We start from the raw sequence: 19,900 nt of genomic DNA, 5'->3' as shown, positions 1-19,900 counted from the left end.
TCCAACTCGATATCTGAACGACCACAGAACCACGATCCAGGGTAGCTTTATAACAACCAAGAGTGAATGCAACCAAGCGATAGGGTGGGAGGCATCGAAACCTTGAAGGCTTCGACTCGATCACCGAATGACTGCATAACCACAAACGGGGATTAATCCACACAAAATGCACGGATGCCTAGAGCATGAACTAGGGGATCCTAGAGGGATCTCTTTACAAGTACTTGAAGAGCAAGGCTCTGCAAGGCGCTTAGCAGCTCGGCTGGGAAATCATATAAGCTAATAATTCATATTGATCAAAGTTGTCTTTTCTATAGTACATAGAGGGTATTGATACTAGGAACAACCCTACTAGATAGGTGTAGGATAAGTATGAGCTGAAGTCACCACGTTGGGAGTTGGGAGGTGAAATGCCAGCTAGTAAAAGCATTCATGGAGACTTCTTCAGTTCACACACGCCTTCTCAGCTTCAACTCAATCTTCAGTAAAATGGTCATAACTCCTAGTTAGGAAGTCCAAATGATGCTCTGTTTGTTGTGTTGGAAACTAGACTTGATGGAGTTTCCAACCATGTATAATTTGACCCCCATCTCTTCCTTCCTGAGATGGTACAAACATGGATGTAAAGTTGAGGAATCTGTCATGTAACCCTGTATCTTGTGTGTGTAAGTTTTCTTAGCTTGGACAACAGTTTTGGTGTCCTCCATGTAACCTTCTGCGTCCTTCCTATAACCCAATGAAGGATCCTCTTATGTAAACATAGAAGAATAGTACAAAACTTAGGCAGGATATGATTCTCATCAACATTGAAAGAGAGGAAAGTGCGCACCTCTTGTTGGAGTTTCTTAGCACGGCTACGCGTAACCGGTCCTTCATACACATGTGCTTGTGTATCTGATGCTTGTTCTTGAGTAACCTTTGTTGCATTTGTTTCTTCATGTGTAAGTGACATAACCAATGCATCCCGGTTACGTATGGCTGTGATGTCCACATCATACTCATTAGGGTCGGACGTATGAATGTGTGTCAAGGTCCCTACTTTGTTTAAAAAATATTAGTATAATTCTAATTTCTAATATTTCAAATTTAGAGATATAATTGTTGGTATATTTAACGATCACGAATAAATCTACAAGCGTACGGATATATTACTGTAGCATTTCACCCAAGAGTATTCCCAAGGGTATCGTATTTTCCAAAGGAAGGTGGGTAGGTCAAAAGAATTTACTATGCATATGAGTATACTATAGATGGATAGATACAATACTCAAGGCAGGGGTAAGATAATGATAGATACTCAAGGCAGGCACCGAACGTGGGGATTACGAAGGACAAATAGGGCTGTCACCACCTGCTGCCTACCCCTGCAGCCCATGAGATAAACTCATATCCAATGAAACTATTCAATCCAAGCACCATGCTTGCATTGTTAACAACACTCTAGCCATGGGCTATGTATCAATGGCTGAAGCCACCATAAACATGGCCATTGAACCGACGTCGTAGCATAGATCAACTATCTATACAAGGTATATACACATACATAGTATGTACCGAAGCATGGTCTCAAGGCATACATGAGAGTATATAAGCCTATACTATGATAGCAAGGGTGTATGACTAGCATACAAGCGTATAAGCCTAGCATATCAACATAGCAAGGGTATATATCTAACTCATGCATATAAGAACCAAGCACAACACTATATAAAGAAGATGAATACTTTAAATAGAATAAAGTCAACCTAGGAATGTAAGATACAAAAGCCATACCCTAGACTCCAAGATGACCTGGAACCTGGAGTAGAGCTACTCTAGCCTAACTCCACTAACTTGGAAACTAAGAGGGAGGTGCCTCTCTATTTATAGGCTTCAACAGGCGGTTCTGCTAGGAAATCTTCAGGGAATATCCCATAACCAACGTAGGGGTCCCGTCAACCGCTACCACATGGAAGCTAAAGACGAGAGGAGGCAAGGGCGGTTCGGCTGACCCGCTGTGGGCTTGCCTCGCAACCGCCTTTCTTCAGGTGACTGCCTAGTAGGTCCCAATGGCGGTTGTGTGCGTTATCTGGTGGATTGAGGCGGTTGTGGTAGTTTGTGGGACCTTCAATCCATGAGATGCACACATGGCAACCTCCCATTGGCTAGATGTGTGTTTTTTGGCTCTATAGAGCGTGCTTTCTCCATCCTTTTGTATTATTTCATCTGCAATCAAATATTCTCCAAGGATAAGTAGAACTACATTATTTGAAACAAATATGCGCGTAAAACATGCCAAATCCTCATTTATTCTTAAGTATATTAATGGTCATATTTGATATTTAATGACCGTCAACAATAATTCAGTTAATTGTTCTCGTCCCATCCACCCTCGACCCTTCAACCAAAGAAAAATTTGGATAGTCCCGTCAACCCAACCAAACGTACAATTGGATGGGTATACCCCTAAAGATCAATGACTTAAATCTTCATCTAAGGCATTTAGAACCAGGGCTTTGCATCATGTATGAAATGCAACAGCGAGCTATAGCCCGATTCGAAGAAGTTCGAACTTCATAGTTGATTTTTTTCCAATAGCACGTAATTTACTCTAAAATGTAAAGCTAAATGAAATTTTTAAACTCAATATGGTAGATGGATCAACATTTAAAAAGTCATATTCCTTTCGGTCTCTCTGAAGATTCAGAAGACATGTTATTGTAATGATAACAAATCGAGAATATAAGTGATGGTAGGATTTTTTTAATAAAAAAATTCATCTGCAATAATTACGTAGGGATTTAATACCACTCACCCGTGGTACTTAGGGCACTCCCAGTGGTGTATAGTAAACTCACTCTCTATAAACCATGTCCGACTCATATATAGACACCGTAACATCCAACAATCTATTTTTTAGCACGCTTTACAAAATTTCATGGGGTCCATACACATGAATATTTTATTTCCTCTTATCCTCGTTACTTCCTCTGTTCCCCCTCTCTCTCTCCCGAAGCTCCGAACCTCACCGTCCGTTGGCCGCTGCCACCTCCACGCGCCCCGGTCCCTGTCCTCCTCCGCCGACGGGTGCGCCGGGATCCGCCGGGCCGCAGCGTGCCCCGGCACCGGCCTCCTCCAGTGGCTGCACCGGGGTTTGCCTCGCGCCGGCGGCCATAGGAGTCCACCTAGCGGTAGCGCGCCCTGGCCCCGTCATCCTCCGGCGACCGCACCCGAGCTGATGACTACGGTGGGTCCGCTTAGCAGCCGCGCGCCCTGGCCCAGCCTCTTCCAGTGGCAGCGGCGAGGTTCGCCTGGTGGCTGCACGCCACGTCCACACCCGAGCTTGCCCCGCACCGGGATTTGGCTGGTGGCTTGCCAAGCGCAGGTTGTCGGAGAGGTGGAGAGACGGCTGGACCGCGACAGATGGAGCAAAGAGAGAGAAGAAGAAAAAAAAGGTGAGGAGGTGGTGAGGCCCGCACAGCGTAGGGATGCGTGCAAGCACACGTGGTTGGGTGTGCACATCTTTAGTCCGGACTAAAATTCATGTCACATCGAATATTCGGAAGCTAATTGCAAGGACTAAATATGAGGTAATTATAAAACTAAGGCTAATTCGCGAGACGAATCTATTAAGCCTAATTAATTCATCATTAGCACATATTTATTGTAGCATCACATTGTCAAATCATGGACTAATTAGGCTTAATGGATTCGTCTCGTAAATTAGCCTCCATCTGTGCAATTAATTTTATAATTAGTTTATATTTAATGTTTCTAATTAATATCTAAACATTCCTACGTGGTAAATGGTTCTCTCTTCGTTTCTCTTTCCTACGTGGGCTCATGGAGAGCTTGACGACCCTGGGTGTCCTTGGAGGAGTCTCTACACAATGACAATTACCGGAGAGGAAGGCTCATTTCATTTTAATATGGTGGTGGTAGATATTTTTATTACTTCACCCATCTACCCAACCAGCCAACACGGATCTCTATAAAATCCTGCCTGTCCTGTGTGATGCACAAACTCAAACCTTCAAATTTCATTCGAAAACACCAAACTAAAAAGGAAAATTGAATCACACTTAACGTTCTATCCCGACTCACCCAACAAGCGAAAAAAAAAGTTAGCAAACCAAAAGAAAAAAAAAGACGGGGAGAGAGGATGCGCCGCCGCGGGCAACCGTCGTGACCTCGCCGCCGGTCTCCGGTCCATGGACCCCGTCGCCGCCGTCGTCGCCATCCTCACCAAGCTTAAATCCCTCGGTTTCTGCGCTGATCTCCGGATCCCCGACGCCGCCGCGGCCTCTGACCCCTCGGAGGCGTTCGACGCCGTCCTCGCCGCGTTCCTGCGCGAGGCCTACCTTGGCGGGCGCGAGGCGCGGCCTATCCCGGCTGCGCTCGGCGATGGCCGCCGTGTCGACCTCCTCCGCCTCTTCCTCGCCGTCCGAGCCGCGGGGGGCTACGCCCGCGTGGCCTCCTCTACCGGTGGCTGGGCCGCCGCCGCAGAGTCCGCCGGCGTCGACGCCGACCTCGCGGCGGCTGTCAAGATTCTCTACGCGAAGTACCTCGGCGCTCTAGACCGCTGGATCCAGAGGCTCGAGGAAGCGCACGGGCCGTTCTTGGGCAGCGACAGGAAGAAAAGGCAAAATCTGTTCAATGGTTCCAATGGAGTGGAGGAGGAGGAAGAAGCCCTCTTGGATTGCGACGGGAGGGAGCAGCGGCATGTGATGTTGAAGAGGAAGAGGGGGGACATGGTTGGGATGCTGGGTTGGGTGAGGGAGATAGCCGAGAATGCTGGGGATGATGGTACTGTGGTTGCTGGGTCCGTGGATGAGTACCTCTCAGTGGCATTGGCGGTCAGGAAGGTGGTGACCAGGAAGAGGGTTCGCCGAGCAAGCATGTTGAATGGCTCACATTGTCAGGTAATTTCAATACATTTGGAGAGTTTGTTAGCCAAATGTTTGGCAGTCTAATGTTGTCTGGTCGCATTTAAATAGAAGTCCTCGATTGTGCATTGGATTATTCATACCATGAACCACTGAGATTGTTCAAATTCTTACTCAAATATGTTGGTAATGCTTCTAAAGAACAATAGGCTAGTGCATCTACCTGATGGTGTGGCAATTTCAACGGCTTTGAAACAGTTCATTTTTATTGGTTTGTGATTACAATATTTTTTAGCAAGAAACCGTCGAATATAACTTCCATATTCTTATTGGTTCACAAGAAAGCCCTCTGGTGTCTTACTACAAGAACTTCTATTTTTATTTGGATTTTGGGCACAGCTATTCAACTTATATTAGTGAATCATCATCTTACTACTATGATACGGTCTGTGTTTAGAAGATGTTGCTTCCTTTCTTCTTGTTGATCTTTCTTCCATGATAATGCCTTCATGATTCAGAAGTGTAGATGTACTCTTCTCTTGATTTTGGTTACTTCATAAATTTATAAAAGGCAACCAAAATTCATATGTATATAGAAAATCCCTTTTAGATGCCAGTTCTGCAGATTTGGTTATATCTTTGGAGATTGGTTTCATCCATTGAAATCATGATTTTTTATAATAGCCTTTCGTGTGCTCAATGTTACAATTTAGTCAAGGAACTAACCTTTTGTTGAGTTATCTAGTTATTGCCATTATTGGCTCCATATTATTCATACTAGCATCAATTCATGCTCACATAGAACATGCAGTACTCACAATTTCTACTTTATTGGTAAGATAAAAAAAACTGCTTTAGTCTTGAAGATAGTAATTAAGATCATAACCACACTGGGACTATGCCTATGGCTAGAACTTCCTAGTTTCTCCTTTGCATATTCTTTTTGGCAAAAAGTAGGTGCTATGTTATTTAGTAAAGGGAGGTGGACTTCCAATTTAGTCCTAGGGCAGTACTGAATGGGTGAGTAGGAATGTTAAGCAACCTCCCCAATACAATGCCACTGACCTGAATATCTGGAAAAGAGAAATACAGCCTGCTAAATATGCTTGAGTAATCCAAAAATATGTATATATCATAGAATGTATTTCCTACCATGTATATATCATAGATATTCCAGTCAGCGCAGAACGAATCTAACCCGTTTTCATGCAATATTTCATATTAATATGGAGTAGATCATTTTTGTTTTCGGTATGGAAGCATGGTCTCCTGATTGGCGATGGAACATTGCTCATTGTCACAGTGGAACTTTATCTTCCTTGATTGCTTTTGTATGACCTGAATATCTGGAAAAGAGAAATGGAGAGCACATTAGTCTAGTTGTGTGTTTGGTTAATGGGCAAATGGTGGCTTGTGCTCTGCATATTTGCTCTAATATGCAATGTTGCCTCTACACTGTATATTTCTGACAAGTTGAATATTTTGTATGCAAGAGCCAAATTTAATGGTTTTAATATATTAATATTTTGCTTAATTGCTTTCTAAGAATCTACATTTTCTCTGGTTCTAAATTACAAATTTATGCAGCCTTGTTAATGCTTCATCCTTTGCTAGTCTTTCAGCCTGCTTTAACGCCTAAGACACATTTTAATTTTTCTTGTTTGATCTGGAACCCTCTGATTGCTCCTTCTCCACCTCATTTGTTGTTCATATGTTGATAGTGCTAGTTGCGGATGATATGGCCTGTTTATTAGATATAAGAGATTGGAGCAGGATGATTACAACTAACTCGCCCTCCCCTTGGGAGGCTCTGAGATTAGAGATAATCTTCTGCTTGCCTCTCTCCCTGCCGTGTGGCAAATACATAAAGGCCTGAGCCAAACTAATCTCCTATTATCTAGCCGGCTAATCTAATCCGGCCCAACAACTCAAAGCAAATATCTCTAAACTAACAAATTGAACTAAGTGCTAGTAGAGGCCTGGGCTGCCTTCTTCCTGCGCAGGAACTTCTTCCCAAAGGAGTCCACAGCAGCGGATGTTGGTCATGGGAAAGAACTAGTTTTTTTTTCAAAGTTTTGCTACTGAATTTGGAAATGTTTTATCTATGGAGTTTTTTTTTTCAAAGTTTTGCTACTGATTTTGGAGATGTTTTATCTATGGAGCTGAACATATGAATATGTTCCAGCTGTCAGCAGGATGGTTTGAACTTATGGAGTGTTAGGTGAATGGCAGCAAACTGTGTATCAGAGGGCAGAACCGGGTGTATCCCTTGTGTGGCCATATTAAACATTAACTGTTTGCTTGATCCCAGCATCCTTAAGATGTAACATTCACTCCTCGATGTTTAATAAATAAAATAAAATGTGTACCAGTTAAAAATCTAAATAAAGGGAAAATTCATATATATCTATTGGTTTAACATCATCTATTTTTTTTTACAATCACCATTGGGTGTTTGGATGAAGTTTTGATGATCTGATTGGTGTTGTAGTACTTGGTATGAGTGCAGTATTACTTGGTAGATAACGTTAAAGTGACTATGGATTAGAAACTGAAAGTACATGCGAACTCTGTTGTACCTTTCTTTAATACCATCTGTAGGTTCAGATCCCTCTATCATTTATTATTTATGATTCTGTTCACAATCCATTTTTTTTCATTAACCACCATCTTTGGGTTCAGATCCCTCATTATCATTTATGATTCTGTTCACAATCCATTTTTTCATTAGCATACCTTCTTTTTTTGGTAATTGCCCACACATGGCTTTTTTTTAGAATCTGATTTTTTGCTTACTGACTGAAATTGACTCTCCTTTTCTTTCATCTCAGGAAGTATTTCCGATGGCTTGCGATTGCTGTACAAGTCTGACCAATGTTGGAGTTTGTGCAAAGGCGAAATTACTGAATGGTTCTTTAATGCTCATAGAAGGGGAGAACAACTTGGCTGGACAAGGAAAGTGTGAGACTATAATGCAGCATGACTCTTCTGATGGTTGTCGTTTTACAAGTCAGCAGAAGAATGAAATACCTATTGGTCCTGGCTATCAAGCACAGGTACCACAATGGACTGGTGAGGTGCCTGTAAATTATGATGATCCGGAAACTCTGAAATGGTTGGGAACAAAGGTCTGGCCTCCAATAAATGGGAACTGTAAAGCATTGTTCTGTGGTGACCCTATTGGCAAGGGCAGAGAAGTTGTTTGTGGTTGCAACCTTCCAGGATCAGTGGAATGTGTTAGGTTTCATGTAGCGGAACGGAGATTTAAGTTGAAACGTGAACTTGGTGCAGCTTTCTATGCGTGGGGATTTGATCGTATGGGGGAGGAGATTGCACTTTCTTGGACAGATGAAGAGGAGGCAAGTTTCAAGGCTGTAGCACAACGTAGTGCTCCATCATTGGGCAGGGATTTCTGGAACCGTCTGCACTTATTTTTTCAATTTAAGGGAAGGAAAGAACTCGTGAGCTATTATTTTAATTGTTTTCTTCTTAGAAGGAGGTGTTACCAAAACCGGATAACTCCGAAGAACATAGATAGTGATGATGAGGAAGAGACAGAATTTAGATTCTTGGGTAATCGTCTTGGTCACAGTGCAGCTAAGTATCACAATACCAAGCACACCATCTGCATTGAGAATACACACTCTATGGATCTGGATGAATAGTTGCTGATTTTATTTTATGAAGCCGGTTGAGGTCTGGTGTTAATTCACTGTCCTCCTTGCTGGGAGACTGAGCAGATGATGTTCCTCTTAGTGATTTATTTACATTGCTGACACAGCACGAGTTGCTACAAAGCCAATCATTAGAGAAGTTACGACATCAGTAAATGGATTGGAGCCTGATCCACGGTAGAATTTGAAACTCACAGGGAAGTCAGGTGATACTGGTCATTGAGCGCTTACATGGATGTATATCCAGCAGTGAGAAATGCAATGATTTGACAGTGTTATCATTAATTCTTCCTTTAAGGTATCATGTGTATCAGTTCTTTTCTTAGTTTTATTCTCCTTATGAATCATTAACTGATTCATTATCCACTAAGTATAGCTGTCAGTAGAATGCTCTAGGCTCCTTTGTTGTATTTCTCCAGGGGCGGGATGTAGATGAGCATATATGTAGTAGTTAGTGTTTTGATAGTGGTGCTGTTGTTCATTGTAGATACTGCTTGTCATTGAGAAATTTATGTGAAATCTTCTTTTTCAACGTGACAAATGGTAGGCCAACCATTTGATCTTTGTAATTTTTCATTCACCTGAATCTTTCATCATGTACAGTGGTGTGCTAAACATGTACACTCAGTCACATGATCTTTGTTAGTCCAGAAGACATGAAGAGGTCATTTCCCGAAGAGAACATCCATGTGCGTACTGAATTCTTCGTGTAAGCTGCAGAAGTTCATCAATATTATTGTTGCAATAGATGACTTGTTTAGTCAATCTGAAAATAGTATTGTGTCTAGTTCTTTCCTGTTGATGGACTGATACGGGAGCTTCCTGGTTCCTAGTCAAACCGGGTCAAGGTGGTATATTGGTGTATGCTAAATTTTCAGCCAGCTTTTTGCCCTTATTTGGTATTGATTAGTAAACAATTTGGTCTCTTTTTTCGAAACTGTTTGAACTTATTTGGACTGACTGAAGGTATTTCGGTCTGTTGTAATACGTATTTTGTGCAAATTATCGTACTCAGCTACTTGCAACTTGCTGCAGTTCATCACCTGCACCAGGTAGGACTGGGCGTTCGATTAAACCGAACCGAACCGATCGGTTCTTCGCTTTTTGGAGAATTTCGGTTCCTTAAAACCTGGAACCGATCAGTTCCTTCCGAACTAACCGAGCTACCAGTGAACGAATAACAAAGTGAAGATGTAACATTGCCTGTAATTTTCTTTCTTGCCGAGGTAAAGATCCAAACAAGATAAAACAGCACATACACATGTCCTGTTGCCTGCAATTTTCTTGCGGAGACAAAGATCCAAACCGAAGAAAATAGCACATACACATACACGTTGTCCCAAGATGAAGAAATTTCCATCCAACACAGAAAAACAATCCATCCATACAAGCACGGACTACACCAGTTATATCCGACCAATTGACCAAGAATACGAGATTGGAGAGAGCACGCATAAGACAAATATGCTAAGGTAGGAAGAGGTAGCAGCCGCAGACTTGCAGTCGCACGAGCACATGCCGGAGGAAGAGCGTGTTGTATCATTTGGTTCATGTATGAAATGGTTTAAAATAATAATGATCATTTTATTTGGTTAAGTGAATTGTACCAACTCATCCAGTATGAAGCCATCCCACTTAATTTATTATTCTACTAATAGAAGTGAACCATATGGTATAAACAAATTGGTTGAATCCCACCATCCAGAATCATCTGTACATGCATCATGTGGTGCATGCAACCAAACACACCTCAAGTCGAGCATCAGCACGTGCCGCGTCACCCTGCGACCTTGGAGGGAGGGGAGGAAGCCGCATGTTGGATCACCCAGGACTATCGAATTCTGCTCTTTAGTCAATGAAAAAAAAATTGTCACTGCCTGATGCCGGTGGCCGCAATTTTGAATTATTCAAGGATAAATGAACATACTATATTGGATTTAGTTGATTTGTATCTCCCTGCATTTTTTACATAAATTTGATTACATATCCATCTCAATTTGGATCTTTGGATATTATTGAACTCTATTGGATTATCCATGTATTTTTCCTTATATTTAGTTTGAATTCTCTATTCGGATTTAAATCCCAATTCATTAGCACCCCTCTAGCCATGCCCAGCCGTGGTGCGGGTGGTCCGGCCGTGATCAGGGCCACTCTATCTAGCTACCGAGATTTACACGAGCGAACATGTTATCATCACTTGATATTATTTTTTCAATAAAAAGGGTTTCGTACAAAAGTAGGCACTGAGACTTAAGGACTAGTACTATCTTAAGTTATTGAGACTAGAGGCTAGAGTAACAAAACACACGACCAATTATTTGGATGATTCTCCTCTACGATGATGGCTTCCAAATCAACGACAGAAACGGCAGTAACACCAGCCCTTGATCCCTCCTTTCATGCACTTGTGTTCCATGACCTTGGCTACAAGTAATTTTGCCTCCGTCCAGCACTCGGCCTCGCACATCCATCCTTTACAGAACGGCATCATAGGATGTGTGTAGCCGCACTCTGCAAAAAAAAGAGAGAAACAAATGTATATACTACATTGAATTCGCATGTGCTGTTGATCGATCGCATGGTAATGCCCTTGATAACTAACAAAATGTACAGCACTTTTAGTTTGAAGTAGGATCAGAATAATCTTCGCTATCGAACTAGTAAGCTAGAACACAATGAAAAAGAGATACTAGGAGCACCAACCGGCTAAGGCATGATCTGCGTGCAGCACGAGCAGGACAAGAAGGCAGCAGAGAGTTGCATTCTTCGCATTCATCTTGTTCGGTATCGATATAGAGATGGGTACGCATCAAGGATATTTATAACTGGCCTGCATCCGTCAGTCGCGAGAGAAAAATGGATCAGCGGGCCGGGACAGCGACCATTTCTTTCCATTCTCTGGGTTAGATACGAGAGGAAATATTCAGAGGCGGTTAGTCGGTTACTGCCGTTTTGTAATCACAACGAAGCAGCACAAAATCCACACCCATATCCCTCTCTCTCTCAAAAAGAAAAAAGAAAAAAAGAACGGCTGATATCCAGTGGCTAGGCTTTAACCGGATGCATGCAAATATCTTACTCTCCCAATATGCAGCATCGACTGAACGGCTGAACCTTTTCTTTACTTCAAATAAATGGAGACCCGGAAGGAGATTTGACCAAGCCCGACCACAAGCGAGTGAGAGCCACTGTTTCAGTATAATCTGCTGTTTCAGTATGCCCTGCCTGGGGAATGAAATGTATGGTCGTCAGTCTTAGCAACTGTTTAAGTATAATCTGCTGTTTTGTACAGCCATCAACAGAACGCAAAACTGCTTCAATATAGTTCAGTTGGAAGCTTAAATTTCACTTGTTCAATTCACACCTACAATCTGCAGCTCCTTCCGTCCTCGGACAGTTTCGATCATGCTGCTAGCATTGGGCCTTGGAGGCTTGGATCAGGACTTAAGTCACATCTTATCCAATGACAGGCAAATCCCAGCAGTTCCTTCACGTGGAATCTTACTATTACTAATTTACTAATTGGAGGCTTCGTTTGAAGCCTCCAGGTGAAGCCACCTAGGATTCCTAGGTGGACACTCTAGAAAAAGAGAGAAATCCTAGAAATTCTCACAAAAAAGCAAAATATCCGACCATCTATCGATAGATTCAAATCATCATAGCCATTAGATCTATTATATTTTCTAAAAAATTACCCACCTATACCATTATGAAAATAGCCTAAAGTAACCTCCTAAATCTATATATAAATTACCTACCTCTACCATTATATAAAATAAACTAAAATAACCCCTTAATCTTCATCAAAATTACCCACTTATACCATTATAAATAATATTTAAAATAACCCCCTAATTTGCAACCAAATTGTCCACCGCTATTACTTAAAAACTTAAAGTAACCCGTTAAATTTGCATCTATATTACCCACACATGCCATTATTAAATATAACATGATAATCCTACGTTTGAATCAAATAACCTTAATTAAAAATATACAGGAATATATGATTCTAAATCGTATATATCTTGCACTATTGGTATATGATATAATAATTAAGGTCTATACACATGATGTGTCACCATTTATAAAGATATAGAGGAAGTGATGAGAATATATATTTCTATGTTAAAATTGTATCACAAACTTAGGGTTCATTAAACAAATTCAAGCGCATACCTGCGATGCAAAGTGAAAAGTTAAAGATTATAAATGTGGATGAAAATATTATAGAGTAATTACTAACTAAAATCTATCACAATTGGATGAAGATAATAATATATATCTATTGTGTTTGAATATTTAACAAACGAGAGGTAGCTTATGGTAATATCTTTTAGCAATGTAGTCCCATTTTTTTCCATTGGAGACTCCGCATTAGTTCCCATGAGACAAGCTAGAAAAAAAAAGAGACAAATTCTCATAAAAATTAAAAACATCAAACACCAATCATTAAACTCTAATAATCATAGCCATTGATCTATTATATTTTCACCACTATCATTGTGAAAATATTCAAAAATGAGCTCTAAACCTATATCTAAATTACCGAGCTCAGCTATTATAAAAAATAATCTAAAGTAATCCTATAATCTTCATCCAATTTACTAATACATATCATTATAAAGCATAACTTAAAATGTCATTCTAAAATTTAATCTATATTACCCATGTAAGTTGTTATTAAAAATAACCTAAATTAAACATCTAAATCTTAATCTAATTATCTTCATGTGCATCATACAGAAATGTCAAAAATAAACTAATATATAATTCTAAATTACCTATTTATGTTATTATTAATATAAAAATACTAAGTTAAAGTATATACATATGATGAGTGTTACCATTTAGACCATTTATACATGTATGTGAGGAATTGATGAAAAATATTGATTTGTATGCTAAACATAATGTATGGAGGATTGGAGATGCGATACAAAATGGAAAAAGTATGAATATGGATGAAAAAGTGCATAGAGTAATTATTAATTAAAAATCAATCACAACTGTACAAAGATAGGTACATATCTATATAAGTATTATGTTGATGTATTGAAAAAAATAAGAGAGTAGTAGGTAATCAATTTTGATTATTAGCTAGGAGTTTAATTTCTAAAGAATTTTCAAATATAATAGCTTCTAAAAATATTAGCCCGTGCGGGAGCACGGGTTGATGGACTAGTAATTTAATAATGCTTGAGTAAATTGTGCACAGAGGAAAGGTGGTCTGGCCATCGCGTTCTCAGCAAGGAACATAGGGTTCCAGCTGAAAGAATATGACTTTGAATCCAAGTTACCTTGAAAAGTGAAACAGAGCAAATTGACCATAATTTGATCAAAATATTCTTGTGATTAAATAATTAGTTCCTGAAAAATTCTTGCGTTCACCATTACGAAAATGTTACCAAACACATCATCTGCACTGGGAGAGTCGGAGTGCCGCATCGGCGATTTGCCAATCTACTTTGCATAGCTGGACGACAGCCCATTCATCTTTATTCTTCCTCCAACCCCAAGCAAAGACCTGTGCTTTCCATGTGGAGGTCCTGAGATGGCCTAGATCCATGGAGCTCTGTTTTCTTCCTCTATAGGGAAAGCAACGCATATGTTCTTTTCTGAGATCCACACCCACAGCTACTACCCAAAGCCCGAGCAACTAACCAATAGAAGAGTTCATTGCACACCAGCAAATTGCTTGCCTTGACGGTTAATTTTCTGCACTTCTCCCTGGCCACAACAAATTTTCACCTGGAGAGAGTTTCTTGGGTTTTCTCCAAACAGAACACCTTGCAGCTACCTTGCCAAATCCCAAGAGGTACGTTTTTACTATCAATTACTAGATGCACCTTTAGTCTAATCTGTCAAGAATAGCTACACTGATTAACATATGTGTTCTTGTATGGCTAGAATTTTTATTCGGTGTTAGTGGAGGTTCATCTGGAGGTGCAGAGATGGGTTAGATTTCTGGAGCTTCTTTTGTTAATTTCGGGGTCCTTCCTACACAGACAAATTCACCATGCCTCGACGGAAGGTACCTCCTTTTCCGCTCCATGCAGTTACTTGTACTATATCAGCGATATGTGAAAATGCTCAAATGTACGAGTCAAGAATGTTGGTGCTATACTTAAATAAAATAGGAAAACTGGTTACAAATTTTTTATTTTAACCGGAAGAATTTCCCATCGACATGGCTGCCTACGGAGTTAGGATCCATTGACAGGATAACTGAAATTCATGAAGTATAGCTGTAGAAATCATCAGGGCATGTACCCACTATATGCAAACAAATTTTATATTACCAAACCCGAGATGCTCCACATTGTCGATCAGGTCTTCCGAGGTCACCAATTATTTGCAAGGCACAATCTCCATAGGAAGGGCCATCAATTTGTTATTCCCGCGAAATGCTATGCTATAGTTGCCTGTGTTTCTCTTCTGCACGACTATTTAGTGCTGTTAGAAATTAGCCCTCCGCAGCAACGAGCCGCTTGCTTATTTCCACCAATGGAAGATCTACCGAGACACATATGACAACGGAGACATGATTTTTGTTGATGAGGTTCGTCCGAAGCCTACATCCCCGGAGCATGATTACAGGTGCTCCTTTGATCCCCAATACCGTAACACCGGTCATTCTAGGATCCGGCATCGTGTCGCCTCCCCCTGCGAGCTTGTTGCTATGCCGTCATGGTTAAAACAGCAGCCCTCTTCTCAAATTTACGAGGACGCTCGGGTTACAGAGTATGACACTAATTCTACCATATACTACTAAATACAAGTTAAGTTTCATCGCAATCGGACTTGTACAAATATTCTACATAATATCTAACAAGTGTTCTGACATGATTCTATATACTTGAGATGATTTGTTGTGACCAAATGCTGATCGTGTGGTTTCTCTCTAGTAGATTTAGATTCTAAGTTTTCTTTTTTCCCCTGGGTCCATCCTTTAACGATGCACATGCTTTTGCATACTGGATTCGTGAATTATGATGGCGTGAACGTGCCAAGGCCTTTTAGCATGGCCGCATATATAATGGCGTGTGTCACACACAGTAAGGTAAACTTCGCCTGTATAATATAGCATGTACCCAGTTTAGTAGTCAGCATTTCTGTAATCAGAAGTGTTATACATATCCAGCTACATACCACAATCGACTCTCAGGAATCAAACTGCTACTCGGTCGCTATTAGTACTACGTACTTCGACTAACTAATTATATATGGTGTGTATATGTAGATCGGGCTAATTAATTGATACAGTAATAACTACTTACTACGTATATTTATGGGGTCGAGAGTGACGTCAACTGATAAATCGTGTCATGCAGCTTGGTCCTGTGTACAGAGTCGAGCGGGCGGTTGAAGAAATAATCCCTTTGTTGGAGGATACCGGAACAACTGCACACAAGGCCATCTACTTTGACGGATGGGATGGACTGGCTGCTTCTGCTGTGCTCACAGCTATAGCAGAGGACCCTCCACCATCTCTGAAGAAGAAATTTGACAAGATCCTCCACATTGATTGCTCGATGTGGAAGAGCCGAAGGGCACTCCAAAGGGCGATCGCTGATGAACTCAACCTTACTCAGAGGGTAATGGCGACTTTGGACGGGCAAGATGTGGAGGATGATTTCAACGGGGTAGATGAAGGCTCTAGAGCTGAGATGGTGGATGTCACGAGAGAGATCTATCGAACCATTATGAACCTTACTTGTTTGGTGATCTTTCACAATGGAAGTGACAGCACAGTTGACTTCTCAAATTTTGGCTTCCCTCAAGTCGACTGGTTTCCTTGCATAGTATTGTGGACCTTCAGAGGAAGGCTTCGGCTCAACCCGGAAGTAAAAGACAAGGTGGACAGTTCACATTTGTATATTTATCAGCCTATTACATGGGGCTTCGATAGTGACACTGCTAAACTAATATTGGATGAGGCTACAGAAATTGTCAAGTCCATACAACATAAGCAGAGCATCACCCCAACAATAGCTGCCAAGTGTATCTCCTACATATTGTGGTTGAATAATGAAGAGGGTGGTGGTACCATGGACTACAATTGGACTACCCACGCTTCCAACTATTGGGTTTGTGATGGAATTATCGAAGAAGGTCAGTCTGATGACTCCTGGGAGCTCTCTACCGCTCTCCATCAACAGATACGATTAGAGGACTGCTCATATCAAACAATCAACTTCCGTGGTCATGAACACACGGAACATTGGAAGTCTGTCATTGAAGATCCATCTAACATTAAAGAAGGGACATCATCCTATTTCCTTAGTGCCAAAAACGGATTATCATTGCCACCTAAAATGTTTCAACAGTCGTATAGACTTCGTGTACTGAAACTGTCTGGATGCAATTTCAGCTTTTATTCCCCTCCATTCTGTTGTTGCCATAGCCTAAGATTCCTTGGATTAGACAAATGCAAAGATCAACCGCAGGAAGAAGAGGACAAGCAAAGGAGACCAACAATGAAATATCTCCATAGCCTATGGGTGCTAGATGTTAGGAACATGGATTGGGAATTGGATCTATTGCAAGATTCGATAGAGCAGATGGTTGTAAACATCAGAGAGATTCATGTAAAGAATGGAAGGATTTGGCGCAGCAACCTTGCATGGGGACAACTGCAGAACCTTCGTAAGCTTCGAGTAATCAAGCCTACAAGCTCTTGGGAGACAGGTTTAGAAAATGAATTTATGGATATGTTGAAGCTGGAATTCCTTGACCTATCTGGAAACAATACCATGCAAGTTTTGCCGAGCTTGTGTGGGGCAACTGGATTGAAAACTCTCATCCTAGATGGTTGTGCTGAGTTGGATCATATTGGTCCAGGACTACCTCCATCACTTGAGTCATTCAGTTTCGATGCCGGACCAGGGGATGATGGTAACAATACAGCTAAAATATCACGTATCACCTTGGCCGGTTGTGCAAACTTGGTGGACATAACATTGCTTGGATCCCTTTCAAAGCTTGAGGAGCTAGACCTCTCTGGCACATCGGTGAAAATTCTAGACCTGAAGGAGATCCAAGTTCAAAATCTTCAACGAATCTTCCTGATAGGATGCAAGCAGCTCCGTTCAATTATTTGGCCAGAAAAAAGGATGGAACAACTGTGGTTAGTATGCATTGATACGCGACAGGAATTAGTGTTGACGGAAACATCACGTGATTCTCTTGTCTGCCCAGAGCAGGAAAAGTATTGCCATGCACGTGTTTCTGTCACAGACATGAGGTTCTTTCAGTCGTTGGTGACAACAGAGTTTGGCTGGATCACTACCCCGTTTAAGCTGAATCTCAACCTGTCGTGCACTAGCAATGATGATGGAAAGAACTGCATTTTTATTAGCAGGACTAAAAAACTTGTTCGGTCGTCAAATCTACACAAGCCATTAATCTCCATGGCATGCCGCATCTACAATGACATCAGCATTGAAGAGATAGCTGATGGCAGTAGTGCGCTGCAGTTTGAGCCACAAGACCTCCATGTTGAGATCGGTCAGGGGACAATCAACACTGAAGTGCTCAATCCACAAGGAGTCAGGGCTATAAGGTTTATGATGGACAGGGTCATGTCGTTGCACGTGCACGACAGTTGTTCCATCACCACTATCATCCCTAAGCACATTGCATCAGCAACTGGCCAGGAAATTCATTACCCTGCTCTTAAGTGGTGCCGTGTGGAGAAATGCCCAAAGTTGGAAGTTGTCTTCCATACTAACTATGATGGCCATCGTTACTGTTGGTTTGATGAACTGGAGACCTTTTGGGCAGCTGATCTCTTGATGGCCCGTTCGATCTGGAGCAGAGGAAGGCCATATGGTAGCGAGGACCTTGTATCCTTTTCAAAACTGCGGGCCATACATCTGCACATGTGCCCCAGGCTCCAATTTGTCCTCCCGTTGTCATGGGGACATACCTTGTCCAGCCTGGAGACCATCCACATAGTCTGCTGCCGTGACCTCAAACAGGTCTTCCCAGTGGAGTCTGGCTTTTTGAAGCGAGTTGCTACCATGCATCCAAACGGCATGCTGGAATTCCCAAAGCTCAAGCACTTGTACCTGCACGATCTCTCCTGCCTGCAACAGATATGCGAGGCAAAAATATTTGCTCCTGAGCTGGAGACTGTCCGCATCAGGGACTGCTGGGACTTGAGGCGCCTCCCGCCCACCGACCGCCATCGTCGAGACGGACGTCTTGTTGCTGTGGATTGTGAGAAGGACTGGTGGGACAACCTGGAGTGGGATGGGATGGACGTCGGCCACGACCCCTCCCTCTTTGCACCGCGCCACTCGGCGTACTACAAGAAGCGATTGCTGAGAACCACGGTTCTCCGGTGAACCGGCCTCCCATACTTTGTTGCAGGTACATGCACATAAATTATTTCCTGTTCCTTTGTTATTTTTCTCTCCTTAGTTTCATTCCATGTTCTATTGGTGACTTTATTTTCAACTCGTCCATAGATTTCATGGGTGATGGAGGAGAGACGACAGTGGCTATCTTTGCTTTTCTATCGTGTGCTTACCTCTCTGCGAGGTTCCAACTGTTTGCTTAGCTAAGTCTTCGATGTGTTTCCTCAAGAATAAACAATTGGCGTCCGATGCTGCCGGTATCTGCCAAATTCAGTGTGTTAATATGCTTTTTTTTCTATGTTGATTTGTATGCGTCTCTAACAAACGTACCATATGTGTTTGATCTTGCTTTGCTATGTGTGCGCGCTTTGAAATAAGAGGGTCTGATGGAGCTATGTTGTTGTGTGTCTATCAGTCCCCTGGAACCCTATGGTGTGACAATGTTGATTTCGAGAAACATTCTTGAAACAAATTTGTAATGAATGAAGCTGGCTGCATATTGTTGGGTGATTAATTATTTTATCTTGTTTCAATAAGGGCAATCTCAATGCACAGTTTCATTGGATGTCTTGGGGATGAAACTCACCTCTCATCTTATAAAACTCCCCTCGTCATGACCTTGCCAAGTCAGCAATTTTGCTGATGTGGCAACCAAATTTAATGTTCATGAAACTCATATGAAACTTCCATTGAAAGTGATCTAAGGTATGTGTTCACACGCCACAACTAGAGAACATTCTTACTACGATTACAAGGAGGACAAAATTGATCTGTCTGTTTTCGTGGTGAGTTATACGTCTTGCCATCTAATTTTTATGGCATTGACGTTGCAGACTTTGGGTGACGGCGAAATCTATACAGTTCCTACTTCCTTCCTGCTGAATAAGTAATGCTTGAGTAATAAATTTTTCACAGAATAGAGGTGGTCTGGTCATGGCGTGACTAAGCAGAAGCAGGAGCAGAGCGTTCGACGCATGCAGAAGATACGAGAGAA

General features: G+C 41.7%; 2 protein-coding genes and 1 long non-coding RNA gene across 3 annotated transcripts; 2 read left to right on the top strand and 1 right to left on the bottom strand.

Moving 5' to 3' along the window:
* The first annotated feature begins 4,030 nt into the window (after positions 1-4,030).
* On the top strand, positions 4,031-9,071 carry LOC117865478 (AT-rich interactive domain-containing protein 2). Its single transcript, XM_034749689.2, has 2 exons — positions 4,031-4,901; positions 7,697-9,071. The coding sequence occupies exons 1-2, from the start codon at positions 4,191-4,193 to the stop codon at positions 8,528-8,530; spliced, it is 1,545 nt and encodes a 514-aa protein (XP_034605580.1). The 5' UTR covers positions 4,031-4,190; the 3' UTR covers positions 8,531-9,071.
* A 1,656-nt stretch (positions 9,072-10,727) lies between these two features.
* On the bottom strand, positions 10,728-11,551 carry LOC117865892 (uncharacterized). The gene is made up of 2 exons (XR_004642671.2): positions 11,246-11,551; positions 10,728-11,053 (listed from the first exon to the last, which is right to left on the bottom strand). It is a non-coding gene; the product is annotated as an uncharacterized lncRNA (long non-coding RNA).
* Positions 11,552-13,928: 2,377 nt separating this feature from the next.
* On the top strand, positions 13,929-19,420 carry LOC117865830 (uncharacterized). The gene is made up of 4 exons (XM_034750069.2): positions 13,929-14,360; positions 14,453-14,576; positions 15,877-18,919; positions 19,018-19,420. The coding sequence occupies exons 2-3, from the start codon at positions 14,562-14,564 to the stop codon at positions 18,892-18,894; spliced, it is 3,033 nt and encodes a 1,010-aa protein (XP_034605960.1). The 5' UTR covers positions 13,929-14,360; positions 14,453-14,561; the 3' UTR covers positions 18,895-18,919; positions 19,018-19,420.
* Positions 19,421-19,900: the final 480 nt, after the last annotated feature.

Source organism: Setaria viridis, chromosome 7, assembly GCF_005286985.2.
Source record: "Setaria viridis chromosome 7, Setaria_viridis_v4.0, whole genome shotgun sequence".
In the NCBI taxonomy this organism is placed as follows: Eukaryota; Viridiplantae; Streptophyta; class Magnoliopsida; order Poales; family Poaceae; genus Setaria; species Setaria viridis.
Note: the sequence above shows the minus strand (reverse complement) of the source record. Positions and strands in the feature narration are given on the sequence as shown.